Source organism: Mercurialis annua, linkage group LG2 (assembly GCF_937616625.2).
Source record: "Mercurialis annua linkage group LG2, ddMerAnnu1.2, whole genome shotgun sequence".
NCBI classification, from domain to species: Eukaryota; Viridiplantae; Streptophyta; class Magnoliopsida; order Malpighiales; family Euphorbiaceae; genus Mercurialis; species Mercurialis annua.
The window spans coordinates 15,679,598-15,693,648 of NC_065571.1; the positions used below are offsets into that span (position 1 = coordinate 15,679,598).

A 14,051-nucleotide genomic window follows, 5' to 3' on the forward strand; every position below is an offset into this window, starting at 1 on the left:
CTTAATTTGCTCATAGTCTAATGTATGGCTTTTTTTTTTGCAAAGATTATAATCGACTGCTAGAATCTCAGATATTAGTAGTTCGATATTTAACGTAACGCATGGTTATGGTTATGAATGTTGAATTTCTTTTCTATTTAAAGAGTAACCTGATGAAAATCCCTTATTAGAGCAGACCTAGTGGCATTATTTTTAATAAAATTTGACATAAAAAAGGGCAATATTTATTTTGATTTGAGCTTGTTGTTGCTTTTTTTAATCAAAAAACAAAAAATTTGGTCATCTCCTCTATTTAGAAATAGTCAATATATATTTTAATCAAATGAAAAAAAAGAATTTCTGTAAATGTGAGTATGTTTGTTTGTTGCTTTATACTGATTTTATTTTGCCTGTCTTAACAATTTGCTAAATTCTGCAAAAAGAATTGAAAGATGAACATCTCTATCATTGCTTGAATTTATGGCAGCATCTAATCTGTTGTTGGCAATTGATTAGAATGGCAGCTGGAAAGGAAATTGAACAAATTTTGTGAGATTTGTTCTGTTTTACTACCTTCTTTAGTATACCTTTTTTTTTATACCTCATATGATAAAGCATATCAAAAGTAGATTCTGAAAACATAATTGTTTTATTTGAAATCCATACCTATAAATTAACAAGCAACACATAGTGTGAATGTTTTATATTTGGCAAAAGAGTGGCACATATTTTAAGTTTATAGCTTATTCATTCGGGAAATTCATAGATGAATCTACGTGTAACATGTACTATTACGAACTTTCTATTAGAGGCGTCGTATGTAGCGTAAATGAGTGAAAATCGCGGGTCTATAAAAGCTGAATCAATTTGTAGTTTTTTAATTATTGTTAAATGTAAGTTCATAATCGTACGTGATAAACTGAATTGACTTAAGTAATTTGCATTTAGTGTAAACATTTTGATGGATTTGATGAATAAAGTGAGTGGGAAAAGTAAGATTCCCTTGTTTAGTGGCTCAAAGAGATTGGAATAACGAGGAAGGTGTAGAGTGTTTTAGATGAAAAGTTGGGGAATTGGAATACTATGTTAAACATCATATGATGTTCAAACATACTTTATAGCTATTCAAAAATTCTTCTTCAACTTGTCTAGCCCAAATCACTTTATTTAGTTTAATTTTCGTATTTGTTATATCAAATATGTTCATTTTTAAAAATAATTTTTAATTTTCATATGTCAGCTACGTCACAGTTGACGTAAAATATTTTAAACAAAAATGTTGACATGTATAAATTGAACCGAACAATTTGCGACCCTTAAGCCAAAAAAAAGTGGCAAATACTTATCATAAATAGTTCTTCGATTTTTAAGTGACATCAACATTTATAATTAAAATATATTCACTCATTAGTAACATCGCTCATACACGGTAAATTTGAAATTATTTTTTAAAAATGGATACAACTGAAACATAAAATATAAAATCGGGCTAAATACGGTGATTTTAAAAGTACTTTCAAAATTGATCGCACCCATAATATATATTGAACCCAATTTTTTAATTTCAAATATTTATTGGTTTGATTATTTATTTTGATTTGTTTTTTTTAGTCCAAAGGGGAATAAGATGATGAACATTAGCAAAGCTGAATTATGGAAGAATGCCACCAAATGATGGTACTTTGCTATCTGTCTGTCTTATTTTTGGTCCCCTCCCTAAATTATCTCACTCCTCCATAAAAATCTATCCTATTCAATCTTGCTCGAAGTTTCTTCCACAGAAAAATAATTTCTTACAAAAAAAGTGATATATATATATGGCTTCTTTGTTGCCCGCTGACATTTTACTTTTGTGCTGCCTGTTGTCGCTTCTTTATAATTTTTTCTGTTTTTTTAATCGTCCATTTTTAACAGAATACACATACTAAAAAATCATAAAATTTTATGTAACTGATAAAATAATCTTATATAATTATATCAAAAGTTTATATATTAATAAATGCTCTTTTCATTCAACTACTCCCTTTGTTCTATTTAAAAAATTCTATTGTTATTTTTTTACACATTAAAAGGACAAACTATATATATATATATTTTTTCTTGTTTTACCCTTATTAATTATGCTTTAAAATTATACATATTATTAATTATCTTGCAAGTGAGTTTAATTATTGAGATAAAATAAGGGGTAAAAAAAAATTAAGCTAAAAAGATAGAATAGGACTTTTTAAGTGGGACACAAAAAAATGGACAATGGAACTTTGTAAATAGGACGGAGTGAGTATTTAAAATAAGGATTAATTAAATAAAAAATTATGACATTTGTATGTAGTTTCATTTTAATCATGACTTTTGAAAGATGACATTTAAAAGCACGACCTTTCAATTTTTTTTTAATCGCACCTTTCAATTTTTTCAAATTTATCATTTTAATGTATTTTTGTTGACCAGGTTCTTCACTAAATCATTAATTAAAAACCCAGTAATTATAAATTAACACAAAATATTATTATCTATCGGTTACAGTACGTAGAATTATGAATTTTTAGTCATAAAAAATACACTGAATTTTATTTTGGCGATAGATTTGAAACAAAATGAAAGATCGTGTATTTAAATGCCAACTTTTAAAAGTCGTGATTAAAATGAGACTATGTGTAAAGATCACGATTTTTTTATATAATTAGCTCTTAAAGTAAAGGAGAACGATGAAAATATTTTTAAAATTTATCATTGAAATTTGTAATAAACAAATATTTAGGAATAAAAAAAATATTTTAAAAATGGACAATTAAAAGAGAATAGAAGGAATAACTTTCCAAAACTAAGATTAATTAATATTCTCTCCATCCCAAAAAAAATAAGCCATTTATATATCTTCAGTTTTTATTAGTTTGAAATCTATAAATGCGCAACCCTCCATCTTTATAATCATTACAAATAATATCTCATGATACTATGCAAATACTTCTAATGGAAAAATCACCTTTACACGGAAACCTTTTCATATAATTTTCAAGCTCATTTTGAATAGAGACCAGCATTCCAAAAATTAGTAAGAAAAAAACCGATATACTCTGCATGAAGACTTAATAAGGATTAATTTATGTTCGGCCTAGACGAATAAGGCCAAGGAGTAGTAAGATGGCTGAGAATCGCAAGGTTAGGATGGAAACTACTTTCGCCGAACTGAACCTGAATTACTTAGATTGCCTTATTTCCAAGTTTAGGTTACGAGAGGGCTATTCCTTAGATTTGTCTCCCCCCGGTTTAACAATGAATAATCCTGTTGATCCGGATTATGTAGTAATAAGTGCGAAACACCTTCATTCGGGTGTTCACATCCCTTTTCAAACCGACTTAGTGGTTTTTCCTAAATTTTATAATATTGCCTTTTAGTCAATTTCATCCGAACGGGGTTAGGCATTTTCTCTGCCTTCGGAAGTTGTGTTGTCAGCATAAGATTCCCTTCTCGGTGGAATTCTTTGCTAGTATGTACGGTCTTCTGTTTGGTGGTTCTCATGACTTCTCTTCTTTTAAAATACTTAAGTCTAAGCATATGCATGTGATAAAGAAGGTTTCTACCTCGGTTAAGAGGTTTAGGGAGGACTGGTTCCGAATTCAACATCCTACCGCTTTTGCCAACCTGCCTCATTGTTGGTTGTGTTTTTCTCCTGATACCCTTTTGAGGCAGGATGCCGAGGGTGCTAAGAGTCATAAGCTTCTTCAGGATATTTTGAAGACGACTGGTCTCATTAATACTTATACCCTTATTTCGAAACTGCCTTTTGCTAAATTGGACCCGAAACGAGAAGGTTGTTCTCGGTTTTGAATTTTTCTTGCTTTTTATGTGTTTTCTTTTGAATTTTTCCTTATGTGTTTGCTCGGTTTTTCTTTGCTGCAGTGTTTAATATGGCTGCTTTTTCTGCTGCTCGGAGAAAAAAAAGTGATGGGACTGTTAATACCACTTCTACTACCGAGGTTGGACACGGTAGTGGTAAAGCTGCTGGGAAAAAACCCATGTCGGTCGCTCCGACCATTATTGAAGCCAAGCCGCTGACCTTAGTTCCTCCCTTGTCTAAGACTGTTAAGAGAAAAGGTATGGATAAGGGTAAAGAACATCGTTCCTTGGGAGAGAAGTCCCTCGGTTTGGGGGAAAAGGATGCTAATGTGCGTTCTGGTGACCAAGATGTGGTCATCGGTTTGGGAGCAAAGTCTCTTGCCCCTGCTGAACAAGCTGCTGTTTCTTCTCCACCTAAGAAGAAAAATAGAGTTTCTGAAGAGGTGGGAGCTAACTTGGTTGATGTGGCAGACTTGAAGTTGACTCCTCAGTTCATTGCCCATTATCTTAGGGCCAAGTCTGAAAAGGATTCCGTTGACTCCTCGACTACCTCTGTTCGTTTGGCGAAGATGGTTTCCTTGCCTCGGGACCGGGATGCTATTGCTGCTACTCATCCTAAGGATTTTCTTTATACCGGTGTATCTCTTTCCTTTTGTTTGTGCTTCTTTCAAAACTTCCAAGAAGAGTTGGCTGAGCAAGCCTCCGGGAAGTTGACTACAGCTGTAGCTGACTTGGAGAAAGAGCAGCTTCAACGGGCGAATGTGGAGTCCGTTTTCGTCAACAATACTGAGAAATTCGATGCTAAGATTGAAGAAATGACCAAGGAGCTTGCTGGGATGGTCAAGGAGAGGGACGAGCTGGCCTGTTTGAGAGATTCTACTGAGACAGAGAAAACTGAGATTTGGGATCGATTCGCTAGCAAATTTGCTAAGGAGAGAGAAGATTTGGAGAAGACCATAGCTGGTCATCACAAAATCTATATGAAATTTCATGATATTCTCGATGACACTACCAAGATTATCGAGACTCGGCGGGATGACATGATGGCTGAGTTCGCCGAGCTGACCGATGCTATGGGAGATGATCTCAAGGAGCGTGTTGGGGCGCTTCTTCGTCCTGAAGCCGATCCTAACTGTATGTATATGGACATGGTGAAGGTATGTACAAGAAGATCCGTGCTGATTGGAAGACTGATAGGAGTATTTTACTCCTATTTAGAGTGTCGTTTCCGCATGCTTTTATTATATTTTATCATGGTTTTATAGTATTCTGAATGTCTTATTACGTGTTTTAGTATTTCAGGTACTTGAGAGCATTGCAGAAGCATTTTGGTGCAAAGTCGGAAAAGTCGACAAAAGAGATGCAGAAGCTCATTTGCAAATCTGAAAAGCTGACCCCCGTGCACTATTTGACCAATTTGTACCAGCTAGACGCTTCAAATGAATTCGTGTTCTTCATGAAAGTTAAAGTAGACGTCCTAAGCTTTCCAACGGTTCAAGAATCGACTCAAACAGACATTTCTACACCAAGTTACGAATGTTTGAAGATCGCGGTTTGGAGCACCAAGAAGGGCTCGAATCGAGCTCACCTATTCCCAGTGTGGCTCGATTCGAGCCACATCAATCTGAACTCAGATTGATTGAGCTCGAATTGAGCTCCTCACTTGGCTAGAGTGAGCTCGATTGGAGCCAAGAGTAAAAAGGGGGATTTTTGACGGATCTGTGCCTACGGGCTTTTAAAAATTACATTTTGGTGCCTGTATGGGAATTAATCCCAAATTTGTGCATGGGCCCACGTCATCCGCGATATAATATTGCGGATGACATTGCCATCCGCGATATTAAATCGCGGATGATGTTAGCAGCACTAATTGGGGTAATTAACCCCAATTAATGCCATCCGCGAATTTAATATCGCGGATGGCATCTCTCCCCAATCATTGGGGAGACAGTAATCTGTCTCCCCAATGATTGGGGAGAGACAGTAATTGGGTTACCCCATCATTTTCTTTAATTTTTTTTTATAAAATAAATTCTGTATTTTAATTTATGAAATAAATTCCGTAATTTAATAAAATTCTAATAAAAACATAAAAACTGTTTTTTAGTTAGCATTATATATTATTTTGTATATTTTTACTAGTTTATACAAAAATTATAAATTGCACAAATAATATAATTACAAAGTCGATAAAATAAAGTAAAAATTATAAATTGCACAAATAATATAATTACAAAGTCGATAAAATAAAATAGGATTACAAAGTTGATAGTGTTTTACTAAAAACAACAAAATCATAAATAATCTCGATATCTAGTGTTCTTCTCCAGTTGAGTCCTCATATCGTACCCCATATCTTGCCTGCGGCGCAGACTGCTCTCAGTAAGATCGCGATACTGTCTATCACCCGGTCTGTCACCTGGCGCGCCCTCGCTCTCGTGATCATCGTCTAGGGATAGCTCCTGATGGTGGTACGGTCATATGTCTGACTGGTATGATGACGGGCCTTCGCAACCCGTTTCTTCAATATGTGGTCCAGGATTGGAGTGTATTGAACCCCCTTAGCAATCAACTGTGAATAGGTCGTCCTACGCCTTACGAACATGTCGACAAGCTTTTTAATTAAAGTCTCAAGCATTGATGAAATTGGAAGCCCCCTAATGTTCCTTAGGGTCGCATTGACCGACTCGGCATAATTTGTTGTCATCACGTTGTGGCGCTGTCCTCGATGGTCGTGGGCCCTTGACCATTTTTCTTTCGGTCGATGCTCGTCGGTTAACCATGCATAACCTTCTGGGCTTTTTATCCTCATGACTTCCATATATCTTTTGTATTTTTTCTTCTGATATGCCCGACCTACACATTATTTGACATCAATGTAAATGCACATTAAAATATTATCAAACTACAATCTTATGTTCGAAAAAATACCTGCTTTCTCCATCAATTTTTTCAACGACTTGTCCCTAAAGTGAGTATTGAAATTACTGGCCAAGTGCCTTATGCAGAATTTGTGCGGAACATCAGCCCATTCAGGACGCCTCAGAACTGCTAAAATGCCAGCATGGCGATCAGAAATAATGGAAACCTTCCGTCCAAGAATGACCTGTTCCCGTAAATGCCCGAGAAAATATTCGTAACTTTCAGTACTTTCTGATTCCACAATTGCAAACGCTACTGGCATTATATGGCTGTTTCCATCTATCGCTGACGCTATCAACATCGTCATCTTGTATCTCCCATACAAATGGGTCCCATCGACAAACAGAACAGGTTTACAGAATCGAAATCCAGCAACCATCGGAAAAAAAGTCCAAAACATTCTAACGAACGTTCTAATATTCGGCTGAAGCATCCCGTTAATGTAAACATCATCGCCTACGCCAAATAATATAGAAAGTTTTAGAGTTAGAATATAAAATGTTTAATTCACCGTTAAACATGATTACATACCTTCCGCATGCCAGAATGAGCCCGGATTTACGTGAACGATATTATGCATTATGTCATTGATACATCCGAAGGATTCATACCAGTCCCCGTAAACAGAAGCAATTGCCTTCTCCTTTGCATACCACATTCTTTTATATGGAGGTCTCACTCTATGTTCATCCCAAATGCCAGCAATAAGGGTATTAACGCGTATGTCACGCTGCTCCATCACTTCCCTCCGCACGTATTTTGCAATTTCTCGTGCCCCAAAATTTCTATGATTAGCATTTGGCACCAGCTCATTGCACGTATGCGGCCCGATATATTTTGTGCATGTCCACGTATGAGTTGCTTGAAGCAGAGTTGCACGCAGCCACCATTTGCAAATAGGATTATACCTACATGCAAACACAACAGTATAGTTGGTTGTCCGGCGACTTTTGTGCTCCCTCCCATTCTCAACAGAATAAGCAGTAGCGCATGCCTGAACAGAAGCACGATTTGGGAAGATCATCCCAACTTGGAACTCCATCCCAGGATTCCACATAAGGTTCTCATCAGATTCTGGTGCCACATCAAAATCATCCAAATTGACATGGTTAAAACCTTCTGGGAGTTGCGATTGGTACACTGTGTCTTCTCCAGAATCATGATCATTGCAATCCTCTTGCTCTTCTGCCTCTTCCTCGCAACCAAAAAAATCCTCTTCATCATCTTCATCTTCATCACTCCCTATCTCCGACCCACTCGATTCACTCAGAACCAACTGATCCACAGAGACATCGTGACAAACGACAGTACGATACTCGACGTAAAATTCTAAAGTATCAAGCCCTCGGTACCGCATCGTCTCTCTCAAAATTCCAAAAATATGCTCGTTGTTTTCTACTGAGTACAACGAGTAGGAGACAATACGACCACTTTCAATTTTTGGAAGCCGAAAGTAGATTTTTGTAATCTCCACTTCCGAGTCCGTAGCTACTGCCCTTATACAAATATTTCTCAATTCTTCAAAATTCATCCTATCAATAATTGGCATATCCGCCCGACGGCCGCCCTGGTATTCTACTCCAGCCGGAGAGCTTACCATACGACCATCGCACCATATCACAAACGATAGGTTTAAGGTCGCCATTGCTACAAATTTTATCAAAATAAATATACATACAACTTATTTTAGCATTTTTTCAAATTCATTAAATAAAGTCTAATTTTTTCAGCAATATTTTTTTTGTCATTTTTTCACAATTTATACTATTTTTAAAAAAATTAATATTTAACTAAATTACAATTTCCCAATAAACTAGAATAACACCTACATTTTTGCTAACAATCACTAATTGAAAAATATAACATATTAATAATTTATACTAACACCTCGTATTTTTAACAGGTAAACATACTTAATAAATAATTAAAAACCTAACATTTAAGTTATATTAATCTATTTTTTTCTAATTTAATATAAAAATAAAAAATGAAAAGTAAATTTACCTCTTGTAGTCCTCCTCCAATAGTGCTAAAATAATAAAATTCGCTCCAAAATCGCTCTAAAACCGAACCGCAATAATAATAATAAACGCTCCAAAACCGCTCCAAAAACGCTCTAAAAACACTTGAGAGAAAATTTTATGTTGAGAGAGTTTGAGGTGTGAGGAAAATGAGGCGGTGGAGCCCCATTATATAGAATGCAATCCGCGATTTGATTTCGCGGATTGCATTCATTTTAAGACCGTTGGAAGCTGTGCTTCCAACGGTCAACAGATTCCCTGCCAGTGGCAGGGAATCTGTAAATGCCATCCGCGATATTAAATCGCGGATGGCATTTAAGTAAGGTTAATCTTTTGATTAACCTTACTTAATATCATCCGCGATTTAATATCGCGGATGACCACGTCATACGCAATATTAAATCGCGGATGACGTGGACCCAGGCACAAATATGGAATTAATTTCCACACAGGCACTAAAATAGAATTTTAAAAAGCCCGAAGGCACAGATCCGTCAAAAACCCTAAAAAGGGGGGGGGGGATGTTGATTTCAAACATCATAAGGCTTGATTCATTTGCCATTTTGGGCCTAACACATGTGTAATGGATGTTTTCTTTTCCTCTTTTGTGGGTACTATAAAATCAACATTAGCTCTATTTTTAGGTCACAACTTATTCTCTATAACATTATTCCCTTTTGCTATTACTTTTCTTAGAATAGAATCTCCTTAGAAATAAGTGCTCCATAGCTTCCTCCATTGTTGGAGCTCTTGAAGCTTTTATTGCTTTGTAAGAACAAGATCTTCATTATTATTGCAAGCTTATTTATTATTGAATCTTCATTATCTCTTATGATTGATTGCTCTACTCATTTAATTAAGATAACCCCTCTTTACTTTCTAATGTTCTATTGCTCTTATTCATTGATTGCTTGTGTTGCTTTAAGTATGAGTGGCTAAACCCCCCCCTTGTTTGGGGGTTGATATGAATCCTAGTTAATGCATGATTGGGTTAGGGTTAGGGTTTATGTGGAGTTCTAATTAATGCTCTTAAGGCTTGCTTAGATTAGCTACCTAAGTATTTTTGTTAGATTAAGACTCACCTTGAGAGAGGGTTTGTTAATTAGAAAGAATTGATTAGATGCTTAATTAGTGACACCATGAGAGTGGGTTAGTAATTAAGTGGCCTTTGGGTTGTGATTTATTGTAATTACTCTAATTGTGTTTAGTGCTAGTGCCCGAGGGTTTTAGTAATGCTGTAATAGACTAGGTCTTTTTTTAACAGATTTTCTTTTATAATGATGTTAATTTTGTTAAGTAATATATCAGTTTGTTCTGGAAGCTTATTCATTGATTTTGTTTATGTTCTTTTTGTTGTTTTGACAAGTTTCGTCTCTGTCTTAAAACTGTAATTTTGGTCTGTTTTAGAGCTATACCTCAGATCAATTTTTAGCGTGTTATTTTTATTTTAGACCATGACTTATGTCGATATGAATCTATTGCTTTGATCTATTTAAAACAATTGCTTTAATTCATTTTAAGCTATGGCTTAAGTCGGTTTAAAGAAATAATTTTGATTGGTTTAAAGCAATAACTTTAATTCGTTTTAAGCTATGGCTTCTGTCGGTTTAAAGCAATAGCTTTGATCGGTTTAAAGCAATAGCTTTAATTCGTTTTGAACTATGGCTTATGTCTGTTTAAAGCAATAGCTTTGATTGGTTTAAAGTAATAGCTTTAATTTGTTTTAAGCTATGGATTAAGTCGGTTTAAAGCGATAGCTTTGATCGGTTTAAAGCAATAGCTTTAATTCGTTTTAAGCTATGGCTTAAGTCGGTTTAAAGCGATAGCTTTGATTGGTTTAAAGCAATAGCTTTAATTCGTTTTAAGTTATGGCTTACGTCTGTTTAAAGCGATAGCTTTGATTGGTTTGAAGCAATAGCTTTAACGTTTTAAGCTATGACTTAAGTCGGTTTTATGTGGTTTGCTTTGATTTTATGCTACAACAGGGTTTGTTTTTCTTTTTTCTTTTTCTTTTATTGATAGAGGAAAAACTTAAATTCTTGTCTACAACTAGCTTTGAGTCGAATGCAAGTGAAAAAAACCCTGACAGACTTGATCACCTGAATTTTTTACTAATAGAACCATTTGAGGAAACTAGCATTTCAAGTCCTCGGTAGGTCTCGACCTGATAAGTAAGTTAAGTAATAAGCCCCTTCTTTTCCAACTTTCTTAACTTGATAAGGCTCTTCCCAATTTGCTTCGAGTTTAGATACTCCATCGTTGCCTCTTGCTATGTCTGCTCTTCGAAGGACTAGGTCGCCGACTTCAAAAGTTAGGGGTTTGAACCTTTTGTTGTGATATGTGGTCATTCTTTGTTTGTATGCCTCGATGTGCATCAGGGCCTGCTCTCTTTGTTCTTCAAGCAGGTCGAGACAAAGCTTTGTGTTGTCCTCATTTTTTTGTTCGTCAAAGTACTGCACTCGGATGGTGGGCATGCCTATCTCTACTGGTACCATTGCTTCGCACCCGTAAGTTAAGCTGTACGAAGTTCTTCATGTGCCAGCTTTGGGAGTGGTTCTGTATGACCATAAAACATTGTGCAACTCGTCTTCCCATCACATTTTTCTTCATCTAGTCGTTTCTTTAGCCCATTCACAATGGTTCTGTTAGTGACCTCGGTCATCTCATTGGTTTGTGGATGAGTCACCAAAGTAAACCTTAGATCGATCTCTTTTTCCGTGCAATATTCTCTAAAGACCTTGTTGTCAAACTGATTTCCGTTATCGGTAATTATGATTCTTGGTATGCCAAAGCGACAGATTATCTCTATTCATAGGAAAATTTTTACTCGGCCTTCTGTTATGGTTGAAACTGCTTCTACTTCAACCCACTTAGAAAAATGGTCGACCACGACTATTAAAAATCTTCTTTGCCCGCTGGCTGTTGGAGATGGGCCGACTATGTCAATTCCCCCAGTGTTGAATGGTCATGGGCTGATTATAGGGCTCTGCTAAGGGTTGGTGGTGTACGCTTTGATGGTACTAGCATTTTTTGCACTTCTGTACCTAGTCAGCAGCGTCTTGTGCCAAAGTCGGCCAATAGTATCCTTGTAGCACCGCTTTTCGACATAGTGCTAGGTGGGAGATGTGGCTTCCTCACATGCCTTAATGCATCTTAGCCAAAACGTATTTTCCTTCTTCCGCTTTAAGGCATCTAGACCAGGGGTGTGAAAATAATTTTCGATATAAGATCCTATCTCGGTATGAAAAGTGTTGTGCTCGGCGCTTGACCTTTCTTGCCACATTTCTATACTCTAGGAGATTTCCGTTTTCTATATATGTTATTATGTGCTCAATCCATTGTTCAGTTCTCTTGAGTCTTGAGTTGTTTCAAGAGAATTAATAGAATTAGATAACTCTATAATACAATTGCTTTGATTGCCAAAAGCGTTCAAGTTCCACCCTTTTATAATTTGGCGAAATTCTCTCAATTTGTGCACTAAATCCTGGTTTTTTTCCTGGAAAAGAAAGAGAGGAAAAAGAGCTGGAAACAAAACTGTCGAAGTCAGGATTATCCCACCAAGCATTGATAGAACGAAAAGATTTCGGACCCCAATCAAATTCATTATCCGATTTGAAAAGAACCGGAGTATGATCAGAACGATCTCTAGGCAATGCTGTAAGGGAAAGGAAAGTGCAATCGATTGTTGAGTTACTAGAGATAAAGCACATGTCTATATGGACCGAGAGTTAGAATTGCACCAAGTGAAAGCACGACCTGGAAGAGGGATATCCATAAGCTAAGAACTGTTAATGAAGTCTTTTAGAGCCAACATTGGACCGGGTAAAACTAGAACAATTTGATCTCCCGAAGGGCTCAACTACTTCATTAAAATCACCACTTAAGAGCAGAAGACAAGGAAAGACAGTCATAGGCTTTAGGACTTCCCAAATCATAATGTGATCAGCAGTTGAGTTACTTGCGTAGACAAGGATGTGGCGGATAGAAGTGCCAAACCAGGTGAAGTCCATGCATAACCATCTCAAGCCTTTGTAAATGTTGACATTGAGAACTAAAACCGAATTCCGTATGAGAAGCAAACCCCCAAAGGCTTCTATGGAAGGAATAAAGAAGAAACAAAAATCTGAATTTGGCCATAATTTACGGACTAAGAAATTATCAATAGTTTCTTTTTTAGATTCCACTAAACCAATGAAAGCAATTTTTTGAGATGAAACTAAGGAATTAATAGCTCTTTCTTTATGGGTACTTAGCAAATTGCCTCTAGAATTCCACGAGATAAATATATATGGCATAGACATAACTAAAAAACAATAACCTGGAAAGAATGAGAATTGAGCATTAAATTCCTTATCTTTTGAAATATTGTCTGCCAATTTCGAGGTGATGGAAGCTCTATCATCATCCTTGAATAAACCAACTGCCCTACCAACATTCCATGTAAGAGTAGTCTCGTCAATCGGTGTAAAAGTCTCATTATGTTGATTATCATCAAAAAAATTGTTCATACATTGGATCTTAGAATCTGAAATCTCAATATCTAGCAATGACTCCGAAAGAGACAAAATGTTGCCATATATGTCCACTGATTTGAGGTTCTGTCTATTTTTTTTGTGGTGATGAACTTGTTATTCACTGGTGGCGATGTAGGATTATCTGAATTGGCAAATTTCGTATTAATCGCATGGCCCTCATACTGATTTATACTCAAAGGAGTTTGAGAATCTGAGTGAGCGGGGTATGAAGGTTTTATGGATCCCTATGTGAAATAGATTTGCTTGCTCTCTAAAAGGGTATATCTTCTGGATGAAGAGATTTCTTTGTTGTGCATAGAATCAAGAATTGGAGAAGAAGAAGCAGAAGATTGACGAGATGGAGAAAAAAATGGTGTAAGTGAAGAGATGTCTGCAGGTTTAACAGTCGATGATGTAAGAGAGACGTTATCCTCGACTAAAAAGTGTGAGTCAGAATCAGAGCTACAACTCTCTGAATAAAATGAGACCCTAAGGTCTGTTTCCAAAATATGAATAAAGTAAGGTTTTCCTTTAAACAGAATATTCTTCATAAGATTTATACGGTTACCTTTGATGGAAACAAGGACAGCCCCCACATCTAGTCCCTTCTTTAAAATGACATCACGACTAATCATAATCGACTCACCAATTGACTTTCTAACGAAAAGAAAGAAATCTTCACTTCATAATGATAGAGGTACACCTGAGATATTCATCCAAGCTAATATGTTGAATGATTTTTCAAAATCCTTAAAGAAACCATCTTTGGAACCC

The 14,051-nt window shown here is 36.0% G+C and overlaps 1 protein-coding gene across 1 annotated transcript; it reads right to left on the reverse strand.

The window, feature by feature from the left end:
- Positions 1-6,010: 6,010 nt before the first annotated feature.
- Positions 6,011-9,048, reverse strand: LOC126670770 (uncharacterized). Its single transcript, XM_050364591.2, has 4 exons — positions 8,747-9,048; positions 7,274-8,389; positions 6,752-7,198; positions 6,011-6,676 (listed from the first exon to the last, which is right to left on the reverse strand). The coding sequence occupies exons 2-4, from the start codon at positions 8,385-8,387 to the stop codon at positions 6,270-6,272; spliced, it is 1,968 nt and encodes a 655-aa protein (XP_050220548.2). The 5' UTR covers positions 8,388-8,389; positions 8,747-9,048; the 3' UTR covers positions 6,011-6,269.
- Positions 9,049-14,051: the final 5,003 nt, after the last annotated feature.